This window comes from Capronia coronata (assembly GCF_000585585.1).
Source record: "Capronia coronata CBS 617.96 chromosome Unknown acBCG-supercont1.8, whole genome shotgun sequence".
NCBI lineage: Eukaryota > Fungi > Ascomycota > Eurotiomycetes > Chaetothyriales > Herpotrichiellaceae > Capronia > Capronia coronata.
In genome coordinates, this window is record NW_006912900.1 from 1,170,144 (window position 1) to 1,190,289 (window position 20,146).

General features: G+C 54.3%; 7 protein-coding genes across 7 annotated transcripts; 4 read left to right on the top strand and 3 right to left on the bottom strand.

Moving 5' to 3' along the window:
* Positions 1–2,415: 2,415 nt before the first annotated feature.
* A1O1_08671 (aquaglyceroporin like protein, other eukaryote) lies at positions 2,416–4,198 on the top strand (the record flags this gene model as incomplete). Its single annotated transcript, XM_007729529.1, has 3 exons — positions 2,416–2,957; positions 3,357–3,909; positions 4,022–4,198. The coding sequence occupies 3 exons, from the start codon at positions 2,416–2,418 to the stop codon at positions 4,196–4,198; spliced, it is 1,272 nt and encodes a 423-aa protein (XP_007727719.1).
* A 254-nt stretch (positions 4,199–4,452) lies between these two features.
* A1O1_08672 (uncharacterized protein) lies at positions 4,453–6,180 on the bottom strand (the record flags this gene model as incomplete). The annotated part of the gene is made up of 1 exon (XM_007729530.1): positions 4,453–6,180. The coding sequence occupies one exon, from the start codon at positions 6,178–6,180 to the stop codon at positions 4,453–4,455; it is 1,728 nt and encodes a 575-aa protein (XP_007727720.1).
* Positions 6,181–6,897: 717 nt separating this feature from the next.
* Positions 6,898–8,005, top strand: A1O1_08673 (uncharacterized protein; the record flags this gene model as incomplete). The annotated part of the gene is made up of 2 exons (XM_007729531.1): positions 6,898–7,023; positions 7,100–8,005. The coding sequence occupies 2 exons, from the start codon at positions 6,898–6,900 to the stop codon at positions 8,003–8,005; spliced, it is 1,032 nt and encodes a 343-aa protein (XP_007727721.1).
* Positions 8,006–8,366: 361 nt separating this feature from the next.
* On the bottom strand, positions 8,367–9,261 carry A1O1_08674 (uncharacterized protein; the record flags this gene model as incomplete). The annotated part of the gene is made up of 3 exons (XM_007729532.1): positions 8,367–9,023; positions 9,071–9,123; positions 9,183–9,261. The coding sequence occupies 3 exons, from the start codon at positions 9,259–9,261 to the stop codon at positions 8,367–8,369; spliced, it is 789 nt and encodes a 262-aa protein (XP_007727722.1).
* A 1,109-nt stretch (positions 9,262–10,370) lies between these two features.
* On the top strand, positions 10,371–12,566 carry A1O1_08675 (uncharacterized protein; the record flags this gene model as incomplete). Its single annotated transcript, XM_007729533.1, has 1 exon — positions 10,371–12,566. One exon carries the CDS (start codon positions 10,371–10,373, stop codon positions 12,564–12,566), a length of 2,196 nt encoding a protein of 731 aa, XP_007727723.1.
* A 290-nt stretch (positions 12,567–12,856) lies between these two features.
* On the bottom strand, positions 12,857–14,597 carry A1O1_08676 (uncharacterized protein; the record flags this gene model as incomplete). Its single annotated transcript, XM_007729534.1, has 2 exons — positions 12,857–14,515; positions 14,574–14,597. 2 exons carry the CDS (start codon positions 14,595–14,597, stop codon positions 12,857–12,859), a joined length of 1,683 nt encoding a protein of 560 aa, XP_007727724.1.
* Positions 14,598–15,999: 1,402 nt separating this feature from the next.
* A1O1_08677 (uncharacterized protein) lies at positions 16,000–19,845 on the top strand (the record flags this gene model as incomplete). The annotated part of the gene is made up of 1 exon (XM_007729535.1): positions 16,000–19,845. The coding sequence occupies one exon, from the start codon at positions 16,000–16,002 to the stop codon at positions 19,843–19,845; it is 3,846 nt and encodes a 1,281-aa protein (XP_007727725.1).
* Positions 19,846–20,146: the final 301 nt, after the last annotated feature.

Below are 20,146 nucleotides of genomic sequence, written 5' to 3' on the forward strand. Positions count from 1 at the left end.
AAGAGCGTCGATGCCGTCGAGGTGGGATTCCAAGCACCACTACATATATGAGGTTGGTAGGAAATCCCATCATCTCGAAATAGGCTGCCGTCAGCTTTTTGACCCTTTGATTCCGCTGTCCAGCTGCTTCACACCTATGCGATGCGAGGGATATAAGGGGGGTTATAGTAGTAGTAGTCGAGAATAGTCAGTCCTCAACTCTTTTGCACTAATAGCAGTTTAGCAAGCCACTAGTACAGATATGGCTACTCGGGAGCGAGTGATCCACTTAAAGTCACGTGAGAGCTAATCTCGGACATTCCTTCCGAATTAATTTTCGCTCCTGCATTTCGTCTGAGCGCAATTGCAATTCCAATAATGCCTCCAATCCAATTTACTAATGATTCTCTGGTGCAGTCGTTGACCTGACATTTCCTCAGCTCGACTTGCCAACCCTCCATTTGAGTGAACTACAGAGGACGAGTATACGCGTGTTGAGGATGGCTGACCACAGAACAGTCTCTTTTACCGGTCTCAGAGGTAAGAGTCCTACGTCACCTGTCGCCCTGGAGCATCGCGCAGCTCTCTCGCTTACTTCCTACCACGCCACTACAGAAATCACAGGGCAGCCTCTCAGCCCCGGCTTACTGGATGGTGCATGGCGGGACAGGGGTCTTGACCCATACTAACCATGTTCGCCCCGGAACACAATACTCCGTACAAGAGAGTCTGGGCGTATGAGAGATGCAGTGCTTTCCGAAAGCCGCAGGGAAGGCAACCGAGACCGGGAGTATGGGCCAGGGACCACACAACAAGCAGCAAGTGGAGGAGGGCGGAAAGATAGGCATGGACACAAAGCCCTAGCTCTCCGAGAGGCCCAGGCCTGCAGCGCAAACGGTCGGCACCCCTGCACCGTCGCACGACCCTGACCCAGTTTTCGATCTACTGCATCTTTCTCGAACGATGAAAGACTCGGGCTACCATTCTATCGAAATACCGAGCACGCAGTACGTACGTACACTGCTATGTCGCCCTACCGCACATTTGGTCTCCTCTCCTCTCCACCCTGACAAGACATCGAGCGAGGAGACGACTATCATTCTAGTCCTATAAATGAAGCCTTCCCCCCCCCACGGTTGAATTGATCAGACCACCCCAGACGCCAGAATGGACCTTCAACTGCTGGCACTTGGTCGCTTCGTCCCCGAAGGCAAGAGAGGACGTCCCCGACATCCAATAATCAATCGTCCTGCCCTGTGGCGGCTCTGGGATGGGCTGACATGGGTGTGATTAGTCTCTGCAGGGCGCAGGGTGCAGGGTTTTGTCCTTTGGTGCCAGTGACGTCGACCTGCACATCATCACCTTTCGGTCCGGCTTCAACAGACATAACCTACGCCGCAGCATCGATGATTCTTGTCATCGCCAATGTCCTGTCTTGCATTCTCGCTGTGGGAAAGACCAGAAGACATTGCTGCCTTCCTCATCATCATCACTATCCGCGTCTGTTCGTAAAAACCAAGAAGATACTAGTGGCGGCTTGGAACATTGCGCACAGGGACCAAATTGCCAGCCACCCACTCAATACGCAGCGATGATGGATGACGGTGGAGTCATCAGTTCTGTACTCTGCCTACCACTGGGACTATCACAGTAATCGTCCTGCCCCCCGTTTGCACAAGTTGATTCCTGGAATATGCACAGGCGGGACCCGTGGAGTCCCCTTATCCCCCTACTTCTATACCCAAACTCGTCTGGAGTCTGTACCCGTGGGTCATGGGTCATCTGATGAATGGAGTGGAATAAGGTCTAGAAACCGACTTTGGATAGTTTTGATGCTTGTCGCCGACTAGTAGCAACATAAGACTTTTGTAGTGCCGACTACTCGGAAGCCGGTGTATATTGTGACAGTGAGCAATATGCAATGTGGTGCGTAGTCGAGAACACTTTTTCTTGCACATGATTAATCAAGCCCGACCACTTTAAGACCCTTCTTCCCTCATCATCCGCGCCTCTATTATTATTACTAGCTTTTACCTTATTATGATCATTTCTCCATCCTTTCCATCCCACTCACTGCATCCCATCATCTCCAGGATCCCCTGCTACAACAAACTGCCAGTGCTCATCAATAACAACAACATTTACCCCAGCCTTGTTGTGACCTGATCGCAACCACAACAGACCACCCTGTACCACATTTGGTGGTATAGTTGGGCTTGAGAGGTACCCAAGGTATCTACAGAGTACAGAGTATCTCCACGCAAGCCTTGTGCGATACTCGACCACGAGGCATTCATTCCCTCGCTCTCGTCAAGTCAGCCTCAGCACTGTCCTGTCCTGTACTGGACTTTGCTGCTGCATAAGCACATAAGAGGGACTTTTTCTCTCTCTTGGAGTCTATCTACAGTAGACCTCTTCGCCCTCCTTCTTGCTTAGATGGACCCTTACGACAAACCAAGCCACCTCCACGCCGACCACATCGCACCGCGCCACCGCGGCCCCGAATCCTCCTCCTCGCATCCCGGCTCGGACGAAGTGACGGTCACGCACCACGAGCACGAGCCGGACTACGAGCTCGACGACATCCACGCCCACATCGACGAACCCGTCAGAAAGAGAACGGCCAACATGCCCAACGCATCGTCGACGCCAGGCACAGCACCCACCATCTCCGGACCCCAGCAGCAGCCTAGTATGGACCCGGATCCGCGGTCACCGCATCCCTTCCACGCCGAACACGGCCCGCCCATCGACAACGTGCTCAAGTACGACGATGCCGAGGAGGACTACCAGCACATCAAGAGCCTGTGGTGGTCGCGCGTGCGCCACGAACTGCGCGACCCGTTCGCCGAGTTTCTCGGCTCCTTCATCATGATCTTGTTCGGCGACGGGAGTGCTGCCCAGGTGACCTTGTCCGCCTCGACTAATCTGCCGGCCAGTAGTCGGAACAAGGGCGATTGGCAGTCGATTGCTTGGGGGTGAGTTTCTCTCTTTTCTTTCCTGGTTTTCTGGTTTCTTTCTGGTTTCTCTTTGCTTTTTTCCAAGTTTCAGTATCGGAATCATGCAGTGGTTGTTGCGGAGCTTGGCTGTAATCTACGTTACATCACACTGCAGCGTCCAGACACCTCAAGGCAAGAGAAGGAGCGAGGAAGCGAGGACTAGCATGGTTCTGCTTTTGTCAATGTTGCGTCAGGATCCGTGAGGTGCTGGACAAGTTTCTCTCAGACCGGTTCAGACATGTCTTCTTTCCCCACCAGAGCATACTGCAAGGTGCTCCAGAGTCATCAAGGTTGCGCCATATCCGAGAGATTTTGCGTCCATCTGTTTTGCTTTTGATCAATCCTTCCATTGGAACAAGGCTGACAGAACACAATCAGATGGGGCGTCGGCGTCATGCTTGGCGTCTACGTTGCCGGCTGTTCGGGCGGCCACCTCAATCCAACCGTCACCTTCTGCAACTGTCTGTACCGCAAGTTCCCATGGTACAAGTTTCCCCTGTACTTTGTGGCCCAGACCCTCGGCTGTCTCTGCGCCGCTGCCGTCATCTACGGCAACTACAAATCCGCCATCGACGTGTACGAGGGCGGCTCCGGCATCCGCACTGTGCCGGGCTACTCGGACACAGCCACCGCCGGCATCTTCTGCACCTATCCGCAACCCTTCCTGACCAAGACGGGCCAAGCGTTTTCCGAAATCATCGCCAGCGCCGTGCTGGTCTTGGTCATCTTCGCGCTCAAGGACGACACCAACCTAGGAGCTGGAAATCTGGTGCCGCTTTGCCTGTGCTTTTTGATCTACGGCATTGGCGCCACTCTCGGCTGGGAGACCGCATACGCCATCAACATGGCTCGAGACTTTGGGCCCAGACTGTTCACCTACATGGTTGGCTATGGCCCCCATGTCTGGACTGCTGGTGACTATTATTTCTGGGTACGTCAATCCCCGGCTCTCTCGCCTCATCCTCTTGATGCATCTCTGGGGTGGCCGTTCTTGGATCGTTTATTTTCGGACGCTTTGTGCTGACATTGTTTCTTCGTTGTAGGTCCCCATGGTATGCCCATTTGTTGGCGGCACCTTTGGTGCGTTTTTGTATGACACCTTGATCTATACGGGCGAGTCACCTATCAATACTCCTTGGATGGGCGTCAAACGCGTTGTTCGCCCCTCGCGGAAGCGCTTCGTGGACGCCATCACCGGTCGTACAGATAGACAGGTTTGAACGGGATCTGTCGTCGGGGATCTTGGAATAGTACTGAGTTCAACACCTTCGCCCAGAGTGGCTTGAAGATATCCCATCAACTCAATCCGAGCTGTGGCCACCTCTTAGCGGACATGTATATTTGATGACCAAAATGGCGTCGATCTTGACAAGACACATTGGCATGTGCTTGGGGCTTTTGCACACACAGGCACTACCAAAATAGAATATATTCGGTATAAAAGAGCACGAGAATCATGTTAAGTTCATGATCCTCAAGTCCTCGGCTTTTTCTTTTGCGGACCGCCTTCCTCGTCGTCACTGAGATCGGCGTAGATGGTCTTCGGCTGCGTCTTTTTCCATACGTTCGTGAACATGGGATCTTGCTCCGCCTTTTCGGCGTATTTGAGCAGAGCTTCGCGAGGATCTTCTTCACGCATGGAGCTCAGGGGAATCCTCTCCTTGATGTGCCGCTCATCAGGCTGGCTTCGAGCAAAAGGCGTGGTGGCCGGAATGTGCGGTCTCCTGGGATCGCGAGAACGGCCAGATGCGGTGAGTCCGATGGTCGGATGCCGAGACGAAAAAGTACTGCCCTGGATGGCTTCACTGCTCGTACCCGGATTTACGATTGCGCTGCCTGAGATGCCCTGCGACATATCCGTGGTAAGGCTCGGGTCATCGTCGACATGTCGACGTTTGGGCGGCTTGGACATGACCATCACTGCGCCTTTTGAGGAGATCTTGGGGTTGAAAAGCACGTGCGTTTCGGCGTTGGCGCTGCCTGTGATGATTTGGTTGAGTTTGTCATGCCACAACACGCTGATGAGGGCAGATCCGGGAGTGACGGGAGTGACAAGCTCGGGCTTGAGTGTAGCTGGGTTGAGGATATGGAGGTCGCCCGTCTCGGAGCCGGTGACGATGGATGTCGCGTTGGGAGCGAACATGATGTTGGATGTGGGATATGGACTCGAAGTCGAGGCGTGCGAAGTGGTGTTCACGGGTTGCTTGAATTTGCGCGTGTCCCAGAGCTTGATTGTGTCGTCGCCACCCCTCGTGACCACCAACCGGCCGTCGGAGCTTATGTCGATACCACTTGTCCAGGTGTTGCTGGTATGGGCCTGGCTGACCTCGGCGCTAGGTCTGTTGTAAGGACCTTGTCCTCCCCACATGAGCAATGACCCGTCAAGAGCAGTAGCCACGAGGAGGGTATTGCCGCCTTCGATTTGACTGCCCCAAGCCACCGCGGTCATGCGACTGCGGCCAGCCGACCCCGCTAGCTTGGACTTGTGCACAATAACATCCCTCTGCTTGTTTCGGACATTGACATCCCAGATGCGTAGAGTGCTGTCCGTGCCTGCCGTTACGCAGAGGTCGTAGTTATTGGGGTGCCATGTCCCGCTGGTGATCTCGCTGATGTGGCCTTTGGTCATGTGCATGTCTCGGAGGTACATGTCGCCTTTGACGAATTCCACAGTTGTTTCACCGTCGCGGGACAATATCCTCGCTTGGGGTGTGGCGGTGACCACAAGCACTTGACTAGGCGCGTTGGGATTGAACTTTGCAACATGGACAGGATGGGTTTCGGAGTTGGCAGAAGATTTGGTGGCGGTAGGGTCGACAGATTTGAAGGAGCGAAGAGTATTAGGTGTCATCGTTGCAAAATCATGCAGTTTGATCGTACAGTCGGTAGACCCCGTGATCATTCTAGACCCAGCAGGATCTACGGTGATTGTAGTAACAGCCCGGTCATGGGTTTTGAAGACAATCTCGTGCGAGGTGGGAAATTCGTCTTCATCTTCAGAATCATCATCGTCACTGTCAGAGTCTTGGTCTGAATCGCTGCCATCCTTGGAACTGGTTGATGCAGTCTGTTTTGCGTCGGTCTGACCGGGCACCCTACGCCTGACACTCTCCATTTGCGCAGCTGGATCGAATTCGCCGCCCGAACTACCAAAAGCCGCCGGAAGGAAGCTTTGAAGGCCATCCTCGTCAAAGCCAGCCATGGTGGAAGTCTTCAACACAGTCCTTGCGCAATCATATGGCCAACAGGCAGAGAGGGTCGAAGGAACGGTGGTCTCGGCGGACAATTAAACGGTAGTCTGGTCGGTCTGTAAGACGGTGTAGCACCATAAGTAGTAACGCAGAGGGTCTTCCTTATGAATGCAGGGACAGCAGTTGTGAGGATGGTCGGCGACGTTCTTTACATGGACGACTTCAACAACTTGAAGTCCAGGACGTAGGTACTCGACAGGCACCGACCGGCCTTGGCATATAAATTGCATTTGAAGTCATTTGGGTCACCGGATTCAAAATACCGTCGAGTATATATTCTGTAATGCAGAACTACTCCACATCCATTTCTCCACGACATACGGGGTCCTGCTAGGCCTCCTACGGCTGAAGAACAAACAGCTAAGTGATTGAGCGTCAAACGCCGAATGAGGGCAAAGAGCAATCAACTGCCGAGCTTCAAAGCTGCCGAACGGTTGAGAAGACTCAAATCAGGCAAGACCGGCCAATCATCCACCATTTGCTGACATATATTTGCCGGTTTGGGTCCAAGGACATTGATCTATGATCCAAACACCTACATATACTTCCCGCGAGCAGGCTCTCCGGACAAGTTGCAAAGGTAAACCCACTGTGACAACTAATAAGATACAGCGACCACAGCTGCAACACCGATCTTCTGAGCTCGCTTTCCTCAAGCATTTGTCGCGATGGTGTTGCACAGCGTGCTCACGCTTGACGCCGGCAAGTTTGATGCGGCAGCAATACCCCCAGAAGCCGATGCCTTCAACAAGAAACTCGTGGAAATCATGGCCACAGGGCCGAAGTGGTATGAGGTGAGTCTCAAGTACCCACAAGCCCGCGCTACGATGGTCCTCTCCTCTGGGATTTTGACAAAGACTCCTACCTCAGGTGGGCGCTCAAAAATACCGCGAGATGCGAGCCGCTGGCGAGACCCCGTTGCCCAAAGCCGTATACTTGGATTCTGCAGAATCATTCACCATCCCGTCCAGGGACGCCGGACGCACAATCCCATGCCGAATATTGAAACCTGAGAATGGACAGCCCGCCCAGGCCATCTTCCTACACATCCACGGAGGCGGATGGGTTCTGCAAGACGAGAAGTCCCAAGACCCGCCTCTCCAAACCATCGCCGACAATACTGCATCCATGGTCCTGTCGGTCGGCTACCGGTTGGCTCCGGAGCATCCGTTCCCTGCTGGCCCGCACGACTGTTACGACGTTGCAGAATGGCTGGTCGACCACGCCGAAACCGACTTCGGCCTTCCTTTGGCCTTTGTCGGTGGTGAATCGGCTGGTGCCCACCTCAGCATGCTTGTCACGCTGCACTTGTTACAGCATGCGAAGGGCAAATATGCTGCCTTCTGCTTCAAAGGCCTCTTGCTGCATTTCGGTTGTTATTCAATGGTGTGGACACCGAGCGTTTACAATTTTCGGAAACCCGAGGTCCTGGTCCTGGATCGGGATCTGATGGACCATTTCATCGCTGCTTTTTGCCCAGGGTTGTCGGAGGAGGAGAAGAGGCATCCGTCGATAAGTCCCCTGTATGCCGATCTGGAGCCTTTGCGTGGGAAACTTCCCCCGGCTCTGTTCACGTGTGGGACGGAGGACTGCTTGCTGGACGATACTATGTTTATGAGCACAAAATGGCTGATGGCCGGCGCTGAGGCAATTGTCAAGATTATCCCGGGGGCCCCGCATGGCTATATTGGCTTCCCACGCAATGTCAAGGGCAGCGGGTCAGACGAAGGAATGGCTGCAGTTGAGGACTTCGTGCGATCAAAGCTGGGTGCTTAGTTCCGCGAAACGAACATGGGAGGGTGTTTTGCGGATGGCACTTTCAGAGGGCCAACCACCGAAGAAAACGCCTTTCGGTCGGATCTACGTTGTCGGGTCACGGTTGGGCGGAGAAAAGACGTTCGATGCCAGGTTTCGGATTTCCCAAGTGGCTGTACTCCGCCTGAGGTACATACCAGAGTGTGCGTATGTCGACAGCAGGATAGAACACAATGCACACGTTTTACAACCATATCCTCTGACCCGATCACTCCTTTTTTGAGTTGGCAGAACTTTGCCATCGTCAACCGCAGTACATCTGCTTTGGCGAACCTCCATCTTTAGCACACATTGCAGTGTCAGCCCCCAAAAGACCTTGTTATCATTCGATCATGTCAATGTCGTCGCCTCCCTGGGTCGGAGCAGCTTGCGCAGCGGGAGCGCCATTGTTGACAGTCTCTGCTGGGGCACTTCCGGCTGCTCCCCAGTAATCATCCATCTCAGCATCCAGTTCCTCTGCCGTCTTCCGTGGTCTTCCACCGACCAGTTTGTGGCCTTCTGGATCTTTAGCAGTCCGCTCCCGTTTCTCGCCCGGTCTCCGTCCTCCACGGTGACTTGAGCTTCGACTTTCTCGCAGTCCTGGAACGTAGCGATCAATGTTCTCGGGAGCAGGTCTGGTCGTGTCACTTCTCCGATCTCTCGTTGGCCCTCTGCGCGGACCACGTCGAGGTGCCCGATCATCGTCTACCTCCTCCATGGGGCTGGCACTTCGTCTTCGACCGCGGCCGCTGGGGGCTTCAATGCGGTCGAACAGACTCTTGGGATTCTCCACTCGATCAAAAGGATTGTCTCGCCTGGGCAGCGGCAGAAGCGTGATGCGGATTGGCTGCCCCTTGGCGTTGGCACCATCGAATTCCCTGATCGCGGTCCTGGCGTCGGCAACATGTTGATACGTGACGAAGGCAACACCTTCTGAGCGACCGGCTCTATCATAGCGCAGTTTGGCGTCCAATACTGGAGCGATGCGCGTGAACAGGTCCTCCACAGGTTAGTAGTCCCTTCTCTTGATCAATCGAGGCAGCTTACATAGATGTCATCCTCCGTCAGATCATAATGAAGGTTCTCAACCCGGAGTTTAGCTGGAGGAGGGGTTCTAGCCAGTCAGTTTCGTCCAGCCAACAATGTCGATGAGGCACACCTGTCGGGTTCTGCAACGCGATCACCTCCTCGACGGTCGTTTCGTCCTCTCGGTCTGTCATAGTCGGCGCGGCCTGCATGATTGGTCAATTGTTGTCAATCGGTAAGGCTGTGGTAAATCGTACTGTCCGGCTCGTCGTCATATCGATCATGAACCCAGTCGCTGGAACAACTTAGTTATCCGGCACGTGTAAGCTTCATGTGGACGTACTTGTCAAGATTAGTCCGTTCATCTCTTGCAGGCTGTGGTGGAGGAAGATCTAGTTAGCTGTATTGGTCCAAGTATCCCTGGCCTGATTCGCGTCGAATGTCGAAGCAACACTCCGGTACGGTTTCGAGATGATGCGGCGAACAATCGCACCGGCGGCACAGGCGGGAGTTATGGAAGAGGAGAGGAAGTTCGGACCTAGACCAACAAGGTGAGACACGCGGAAATGCACTGGTAAGGTATTGACGCTTACCTTTCTGACTCCATCGCGAGGATGATTGAATTCTCGACGTCGTGGAGGGGGAGGCTCTCTTCGACCTCGACCTAATGTTCGCTAGCCAATGTGAGTCCGTGGAGCTTCGTTCAACAAAGAACAGAGCTACCAACCTGCCGTTCGGCGATTGTCTCGTCTAAACTGCGATCCATGGTGTCGACACAAGGGGGAGTAAGGACAGGGCGAGGAAAATTGCTGGAATGGACCACTGTTCACGTTCGATGGCGCGTCAATGGGTGTATTCAAATGGGTTCATGCAGCGGACAAGAGGTCAATGTATTGTTTTGTCGTAGATTGTTTGCGCCGCAAAACTCGTGGACAATCGAATTCACGACCTCGAACTCGAACTCACCAACAACTTGAAGACTGCGGACTGTCCAAGTGCGAGTGCGTCTCCACGTGACCTCGGCGCTGTTTCTCCCGCCTGTGACCAGTTGAAACTTCGCCGGAGATTCTTGCTGGCAACTGGCATCCGTCGCTGACGAAACCAACTTGAAGGCATTTCGACTTGGACGGGCCGGAATGGCTCGAGACATCTTATATCCTTCAAACATCATGATGGATGCGGTGGCCTCATTGTCGTTTTGGGACTCTTGATTGTCGACGTTCTTCAATGCCGCAACGGTCCTTCTTCCACAGCTCCAGAGATCCCGCATCAGCGACGACTTGAGGGACAACCCCGAGCTCACGAACACGCTCTATTCTCCATGTACATACCGAATCTGCCCGTCGCGCCTGACTCCTATCTGCCGAGTCTGCTGAGTTACCTCGTCCGAGAAGGCGAAACCCAATTTGGAGACGATGCGCAGCGACAGCGGTGGTCGTCGTTGATTGGAATCGTCACGGCTATTGTCGGGAACCTCCTAATATCGTTTGCTCTCAACACTCAGCGATATGCACATATCCTGATAGCCCGTCAACGCAGTCGAGCAAAACGCCGATATGCAAACGGCGGGGGCCCTCCACGGAATCACACTGGCTACGGGTCCGCAACGCACGGAGACACGGCCGCAGGCCGGGAAAGAAAGAACCTCAGCAGAAGTCAAAGCAATGCGGACGGGGCCGACCATATCACTGGCCCCTCGACAGAAGGGTCTCTGCAAATTCCCTCGGACGCGCAAAATCACAATCATGGCCATGAGAAGGAGTCCAACGAAGATCAAGACAGGCCATCTTATCTCAAGTCTCCCTACTGGTGGCTAGGCCTGGTACTTATGGTCATTGGGGAGGCCGGGAATTTCCTCGCGTACGGATTCGCACCGGCACATATCGTCAGTCCTTTGGGCGTCGTGGCCTTGGTTTCGAATTGCCTAATTGCACCCATGATGCTCCATGAGCAGTTTCGGAAGCGCGATTTCTGGGGGGTCCTAATAGCCGTTGCGGGCGCGGTGACTGTTGTTCTATCTGCTCAAACAAGTGAGGAGAAGCTTGGGCCTGGGGAGCTATGGGCGACTATCCGAAGGTGGGAGTTCTTATTGTATGTCATTATTACTTTATTGCTCATTGGGGTTCTCATGTACGTGGAACCGCGTTATGGACGGAGGACCATTCTCCTGGATCTTGGTTTGGTGGCATTGTTCGGAGGATACACCGCGCTGTCCACGAAAGGCGTTGCATCTCTGTTATCAGCATCGCTTTGGAAGGCCTTCACCTACCCCATCACATATTTCCTGGCCATCATTCTCATCGGATCTGCGCTGATGCAGATCCGCTACTTGAATCGTGCTTTGCAGAACTACGATTCGACGCAGGTGATACCGACTCAATTCGTGCTTTTCACCCTTTCAGTCATCATTGGATCGGCCGTGTTATACCGGGACTTCGAACACACAACTGCAGCCCAGGCCGGTAAATTCATTCTTGGATGTCTCTTGACCTTCTTTGGAGTATATCTCATCACCAGCGGCCGTGATGATCATGATGAAGAATTCGATGAACAGGGTGATGAGGAGGAGGAGACAATTCGATTGCTCGATGAAGAAGCGGAGGGTTCTGGCGAACAGACTCTCTCACAACGTGATCGAGAACGCTCGGTCAAGTCTGGAAGCGCAGATATGCTTCCGCCCACCAGTGAACAGGACGAGGCAGATGACCTTCTCACACCCAGGCGTCCGTCAGAGGCATCGTCGAGAGTGCCCTCTATCGCAGTAACCCCGGCCGAATCCACAAGCGCGCCCGATGCGAACCCCTGGAGTTCCGACGACCAGTACATGGATGCGCCACTCCCGCCACGATCTGCACAGCTTGACCAACTCTTGAGCAACTCCGCCTCCACGGCATTCTTCACGCCGCAATCCTCAAACCCGGTAGATCGAATACGATCAATGCCAGCCGGCTTCGACCTCGAAATATCAAATAATCAAGACACTCCTCGACTCCCCAGTCCCATCCTCCGTCCCACCACATCCAGACCGGAAGAACCATCTCCTGTGCCGAACTTCTTAGCACGCTCCGCGCGAGGCAGTATCTCGCGGCTCCTGCCTGTCCCTGGTCCCCTCCTATCGCCGTTATCATCGTCGCTCAGCGCCCTGGTTGCTGATTCCCTGCTTAAAGGTGAAGGAGCGTCCCCTGCAGTACGAGCCGCGAACCGCCGCACGCGATCGGCGCACCATGTGGCCCAACAAAGACGGCGGAGTGTCGCTCTTGGGGATGAGGAGAATCCGCTGGCGCCGGGCTTTGGAGACCACCATGCCGATGGCACTCTCAGACGCACATTTACCCAGGAGACTATGCTTTCGCCTTCGGCCGGATACGAGGACGACGGAGACCAGCAGTTTGGCCAAAACAGAAGCATGCGCAGGCCTAAGCTGAGAGCATTGAGCGAGACTATCTCTGGGATGATGGGATGGCCAAGGGAGAACACGACTGGCAAGAGGAGGGACGATATGGGTCATCTTGGCTGACGAGGGAGTAAAAAGTTCAGTGTTGCTTGACAGTTCGCAAGCCTGCTCAAATGTTTGAATATCAGTGTCGAGCAGGCATTCTTGTTGTTGTTTGCCTAAGCAGACACTACAAGAGCCTCTAGTGTAACTTGTAATTTTTTCAAGACCCTCTTCAGTTATTGATTCAAGTAGAGCCATCGGAGTAAACTGATATTTACTAGTCACCCTGTAGGCTGTGACGGGAAGATGTGGCCAACAACGCAACAGCGAAACGTCCGTTGAGGTTCAGAGGCTTCATGTGTCCCTGCGGTTCAAGCCGCTGAAGGCCCAGGCTTATCTGACGTCTCTTTCGCGTCTCCCTGAGACGTCTTCTCCCCAGCCTTGCTGGGCTTGGTCTCGCGTTCTCTTTCCCTTCTCGCCTTGGCTCCGGCCTTCAAACTGTCCCATTTCTCTCGATACTTGGACAGTGTGTCTCGGAGTTTGGCATTTTCCTCGTCTTTCTTCCGCAGCCGGGCATCGCTTCTGCGCAGAATCTCCTCAAGTTCCGCAATTCGTCTGGCCATCGCATCGTCCGAGCCGGCGTCCAGGGCCTTCGCACTTGTCTTGCCCCGCGAGTTCTGGGGCGAGAGCAACGGCGTGGTGACCGGCGAGCGCTGCAGTGAGCGAATACTCTGGGCCAGGGCCGCAGAGGACGTCTGGGCGGACATTTCAAAAACATGGAGCCGTCGCGATAGCGTATCGGACAGGTGCTTTAGGGCTTGGTTTTCCAGTGCGAGCTCCTCCATGGTCTTGCCGTTGACTTTGGCCTCGTCGCCAGCGGCACCGCGCCGATTGAACCGGCCAGGTCCAGCACTCTCGCGTGCCCTGTGCGGGAGGATTCTGCTCTGGGCATCGACGAAGTCGTCTTCCGATATGTTGGATAAATTCGAGGTCTGTCGGTGATGTCGCAGCCCGCGAGCCTCTTCGCGTTCGGCCCGATTCATGATGTCTGCGTAGGATATGGTGCCGCCGGTGGTCGGAACCACGTAGAACGATTCCGACGGATTGTGGGACGGGCTGCCCGTTCCCGAAACCGCCCGTAGAGCTGCACGTGAAATCAGCTGCGAATAGTCAATCGATGGCGCTGCAAGTGTTGCGCGTGTCGGCGCCCTGGGAGTCTTGGGTGAAGCTTGCGCGGGGGCAGCGGGCGGTTTGGCCGAGGGGGACGCCGCAGTGGTTAGTGGAAGTCCTGCAAATGCTAGCGGGGCGCTGAGTTTCGATATCAGATTCTCAAAAGTGGCATAGAATTGCTGGAAGGGCGCATCTGAGATTTGTCCTTCTCCTTCCTCGCCGGCATCTGGCCCCGCTGCTTCGGACTGCACTGGTGGCGCCCAGGAAGGTCGCGATTGCTTGGACATTGACGAAAGAGCATCATTGCTGTTGTCTATGCTTTGTTTTGATACAGGCTTTGCTTTGGACTCTTCTTGCGCATTGTGTCCGTCTGCATGTTGGTTGGACACCTGTGGCAAGATGGGTGTCGGCCGTTTCTGACGGCCCCTTGGAGGGATTCCTCTGGCGGAAGCCAGATTGCTTACAATGGAGGAGGACAGGTCGCGTGCGCTGGGTCGCAATCCTTTGGGCAGTTTTGGAGGATGGGATGTCGTCTCCGGTGACGGCGGCCTCTCCGGCGCTTCAGATTGCTTCTGCTTCGGTGGTGACGGCGCGGTCACAGGAGTGGGTGTGGGCGCAGGTCCTGTTGGCGCTGGTTGGGGTGCATCTCCGCCAGCCGGTCTTTCATGGCTCGATCTCAATATCTGTCCCAGTCTCTTGTGATGTTGTTCAAGCAGATTCAGTATTCGCACGGCCTCCAGATCCGATGTACTTTGGGCTGCGCTTGCAAATTCGGCCGCTGCCAAATCATGCTCCTCGCTCGCAGCGACGGGGTTGGAGCGTCTAGTTTCAAGGGCCGCATTTCGAGCATGCGTATGCGCCTGGAAGCGGGGCTGGTTAGCCACGCGATATTTCCTGCCATTCACAAATGGTGCTTACGAGAGTCAGAGGTGCGGTCTCCATCTGAGAATGATGGTCGACTTGGTGTGACCGGACCTCAGACGCTCAGTGATTGATGATGCGAATCGGCCGTGACCGTCTTGCGGCTTTCTTTAAGAGTGGAGTGCAGTTCAAGTTCATCAAAAGAGCTGCACAGCGTTGCGATTGTCAAGTGGTTCGTTTCCCAGTCATGGTGCGCCCGTGAAACGAAGACGAGGCTGAGGTTGACGCAGTTCGGAGATGATGGTGATCGTTATCCGAGCGGTGGTGGAGTGCCTCCAGTCTAAGGAGCCCGCCGCAGGGTTTATTTAGGCTGCCGGGGACTAGGGGCCTAAGGAGCCCCGAACGTTCCAGCGGGTCAATGAAGCTGTCCTTTATCTAGTAGGAGATGCGAGGAACAGCTTGAACGCTATTGGCTTCGAACTGCAACCGCGTTTTATTGGAGGCGTATCACAGACTTCCAGGCAGCAATAATGAGGGCGAGTCGGCATCACCATGCATTCAAGGTTGCTATGTCCTCGATTTATTAGGTACGTACTGTTGACCTACTACTAGTACACAGCTATTGTCTAAGGTACCTTAAGGTACCTAGGTACTAGTATACTACGTAGTCCGGTCTGAGCACCGCAACACAGGCAGCGGCGCTATATAGACTCCTCTGGACTGCTGTCCACTTCATATTGGGACAGACACGGAAACACATGATTAGGTACTAGTGCTATTATAACCGCGTGCCAGTGGAGCAACCCCAACGTCCCCAATCAGATCGTGAGTGCCACCCCCAGAGTAGGCTCCCTAGGCTCTCTAGGCTAGAAATCTGAACCCCCTCTTGCCTAAAGGTGCCCTGAGAGCGCGCGGATAAGGACCCAACTAACAACGGCGCGCCCCCTACGCCTGCCCTCAGTGCCTAGATCATCCCTAAGACTAACTCGGATCTTAGCTGTCAGCCTGTCCGTCATCACTCAGCTCTGACCGTCATTATTATTTTGTTGGTAAGGATTTGCCCTAGGCCTCCTTAGCCCATGCTCCTCCTCCACCTTTGCACCGCAGTGCGCAACTTCTTACGTGCTGCACTGCACTGCACCTCGTCTCATTCCCTCTCGCAACATCGCCCTTTTCCCTGTTTCCCCTTCACGCCGTCTCGTACAATCCCTTCTTGCAGTCGTTATATCATCCTTATAATCTACCACTCATTCGACGCTTGCCTTTGACATCTCCTTCCATGCCTCTCCTTCTGCCGTAACCCTTATGCCACGCCCTCCAATGCCTGCGTGACATTACCTTGTCCATTGGCAGGTTGATTCCCAAACAATCAGCATAAACACAATACGACACGACATCTACACCGACTCTTCTCCCTCTCTCTGGCAGCCTGCCGTGGATGACCGCGATCTCTGTTCAGTCCTCGCCTCATGTCGCTCCTACCATGACCGAGCTCTCGCCTCCACTTCGGGGCCTCAAAAAAGTACTCTCCAACCGAAGGCCTTCGTCAGACGTTCCAGGTGATGAGACCTTTCAATCACTACGGACCGACTCCATTGGCTCCCTGAGTATCGAGAAATCTCCCACAAGACAGAGCGCGCGTTCTGTTAGTCAAGATGGCAGCAGCAAATCTGGAGGCAGTAGCATGCGTAAGCTGCTGCCTGGACACAGCAAGCGAAAGAGAAGAAAGCTTCGTGAGGAAGAGTTGAAAGCAGCCGTCGATCAACTTGAGAGGGGTCGTGCTGATTCCGTTCTGAGCGTCGCAACAACTCCTCCAGATGCATTGAGCAGGAGAGCCAGCAGTCTCGCGCCCGAAGGTGACACCACTCTTCTCACAGACGACTCTGAAGTGGAAACACCACCTTTGATATCACGGGACTCTCATGCTGGTTATCTGACGATCTCGTCTCCCTTGGTCTCAAATGCGGCCGCTCGAAGTGATGACGAGCCCACTCGAAATCCTTCCCCAACGCGTTCGCTTGGGAACATACCGGTGCTGGTGGAGCCTGGTCAGACCGCTCCATCTCCATCACCTAGAAGCCCACCTGAGCCTGGACCAAATCCCGCTCCGCTCTCAGCAAACTTGCTTGACCGGGCAGACACACATGAATCAGTCCCTGACTCTGACAGTGATGGCAAATATCGTGGCGTCTCACCTGCCAGGCGCTTCAAAGACGTCTTCGGCAAGACTAGCAGGGACGCTACGAACAACTCGGGGAGAGTATCGACCGACTTAACCAGTGGTACAACCGGTTCAAAGAGCAGCCACAGCCTGGTCACGGACACCAGCACTCTAGCGGAGTCAGGCACTCAACGGACTCCTTCCACGGTCTCAGCCCTTCAGCATCGGCCCCAAAACAATTCCATGCCAAATCTGGAGAACATCATGCGACCATTGACACCTCCTGCCTCTACCATCTCCACACCGGTAACTACGGTCACGCCGCCTACTCCCACCGACACGCGGTTTGATGTTAGACAAGACGCTCCACAGCCAGACAAACCGGTCTCTAAACCCAAAGATGAGGCATCTGGCATCGTGGTCAGCCCTTCAGGAAACATGATATCTCATCGCCGAATCCGGTCCACCTCGTCTATAACACACCAGCCAAGTAAACTATCCACATCCATGACTGCGCCCTTGACCCCAACGATGGAGGAGGGCAAGTCATCACCTGGCAGCGCAACTGGGAACAGAATACCAAGTGGAGGCTTATTCTCCTCTTGGGTGTCTGCGGCTCAAACGGCAGCAACCACCATTACCAGCCTGACTGGCCAGAATCGGGCTCGGTCAGGTACTAACGCTTCTGAACCTTCGATCAAATCAAAGCCTGCCGAGCAAGCCATCAAGGAGGAAGATGAAGATGAAGATAAAGGGGAAGTCCCAGAACCAGAAGCTCCGCGCAAACAATTAGCCATCGAGACCATGGGCACGGGAGATCTCAATTTTGAGCACCTGGGCTTAGAGACTGCCGACAACAATGTACCCAGTACCAGACCTGGACTGACGGAACTGCGAAAGGACTCGACATTGCAACGAGATGAGGCATCTGCCAAGGTGGAGGATTTGCTTGCAAAGCGGGCTGTTTCAGCCGCCTACGAAACCCTGTCCGAGAGTGCAAGCACTGTTCCAGAAATTACCGACCCCGTGGGTATGGGGAGGTCTTCGCAGCCATTTCCGGGCATCCTCACCGATGAAAGGATACCTCGCAATGGCAGTGTTGGCGAAAGTGACGGCACCACGATCAAAAGGAGCAATAGTGTTCGCAGCAAACTTGGGAAAAGACGGTCCCGCGGCTCTTCGGTAGCAACAGGGCAATCCGCCATTGGCGCCATTATAGGTGCAAGTGCCGCAGCGTTGGCCAATCCAGCCAAAGCGCCCCGTCTGCCAGGTTTTACGCTGGCGCCCAAGCCGCGGAATCGCAGCTTCCACCAACAATTCCGCAGCGTACCAGAGGACGACAATCTCATCGAAGACTACAGCTGCGCTCTGCAAAAAGAGATCTTACTGGCAGGGCGACTCTACATCTCAGAAGGGCATATCTGCTTCTTCAGCAACATCCTTGGCTGGGTGACCACCGTGGTGATCTCTTTCGAAGAAGTGGTCAGCATAGAGCGCGAGAACACGGCAGTGGTGTTTCAGAATGCCATCGCCGTCCAAACACTTCACGCTCGTCACACCTTTCGGAGTCTGATATACCGTGAACAGACTTATGATCTTCTCATTGGAATATGGCGAGTTAGTCATCCAGCGAGTTTCCAGAAGAGCGTGAACGGCAAACAGCTGGCTGCTGAAGAGGCTGCTGGCGCCGCAGCGCCCATCGCCGACAATGCTGCCAGCGAGCAACCCAGCGATGGGAGCACGACCGACGAGACAGACTCGGAAGGAGACGACGATAGCGCGGCCAGTTTCCTAGACAGCAGCGCCAGTCATGCCGGCAGTGAGGACGCAGATGGGAAGATGGTGTCAAGGAAGCCTTTGGGCATGAATGCAAGTGCTGTAGCACAAACTGCCGGTATGTTAGCAGGTACTGCCAGTGACGTCCCACCTGGTCTTGCTGCTCAGGCAGGAGTTCCGGAGGCAGCCAAGGATTACCCAGGACCTGCGACTCACCCCCCAACTGAGTGTACGGACAGCGCTACGCATTACGACAAGATCCTGAAAGATGAAGTTATCCCTGCTCCGCTGGGCAAGATCTACTCTTTGTTATATGGTCCCGAATCAGGCTTTTTTGTCCGAAAATTTCTAGCAGACGATGGCAAGTGCACGGATATTGTACTCGATGATGACAAAAAGGGACTGAGTAACGACATCAAAAGCAGACAGTACACATACATCAAGCCGCTAGGAGGAAGTATTGGACCGAAATCAACCAAGTGTATTACAACTGAAAACCTGGATTTCTTCGATCTCGAGAAAGCCGTCAGTGTCACATGCACCACGTTGACGCCGGATGTGCCCAGCGGCAATGCTTTCAGCACCAAGACTCGATATTGTCTGACATGGGCCCCGGGCAACTCAACCAGATTCCAGGTGAATTGCACAATCGAGTGGACGGCGAAATCTTGGCTGAAAGGGCCCATCGAGAAGGGTGCAAATGATGGGCAACAGCAGTACGGTGATAGTCTGGTCCGGATCCTCAAAAGTGCTGTCATGGGTCGCGCTAGAGGGACGACCAATGCCAGCAAATTATCAAAGCCGGTGAAGAAGAAGCGCAAGAGCGATAAGAAGTCCAAAGAGGTCGAGGTCGGGCAAGACAAGAAGAAGGCTGAAGACTGGGGTGCTTGGGACTTTTTGAGAGGCCCGTTGCAGCCGGCGATTTCAATTCTACGGCCGGTGATGAAGATGGAGGTTCTTGTGGCGATCTTGTCGGTCACGGTCTTGATGATGTTGATGCGGCGTGAACCGCCAGGAAGAGCGGTCATGAGCCCACGTGCAGGTCTGTCGCATGTGGAGCGACTCGCAGCTTACGACACTCTCTGGGCAAGAGAGCAAGACGAGTTCTGGGACTGGCTTGAAGCTCGTGCCGGCGTGGACACAGTGTTACTACGGGGCCAGTCCGCCTCACAGCAGTCGACAGTCAATGAGGGAACTGCTGACCCTATCACGCAGAGGAAGAAGCAGCGCCAGCGGGGGAAGGTCTTGAAGGGGGCCAAGAAGGATGTCGAAACCAAGATACGAGAAGAGAAGATCAGCCACCGCGAAATGGAAGACGCCATCAAGATCACGCGTGAGAGACTGCAGGTGTTGGAGGATGTCATGGGGAAGGAGAAGAAGAGGCAGAGCTAGGCTGACGTGGACGGTAGTGACAAAGGACGGTAAAGAAGCAAGTCGAAGTTGTTTGTGAGCGTTGTTGCTGGGGCCTCGTTAGCGTGAGGGTCAAAGGGAACAGGACTGAGCCACCAAGAATGGCTTGAGGGAAGCGAACCGGGCCGTTTGACTCATGGTTTCATTCGATCAAATAGCTGCCGGCGCCGTTGGACACAGCAAGGGTTCTAGTCCGATCCTAGGGTACGCATGTCAGAACCTTAAGTGTGTCTGTTGAGAAGTCATGAGTATGAAATATCAATGTTTTACGAAGAAAACATTC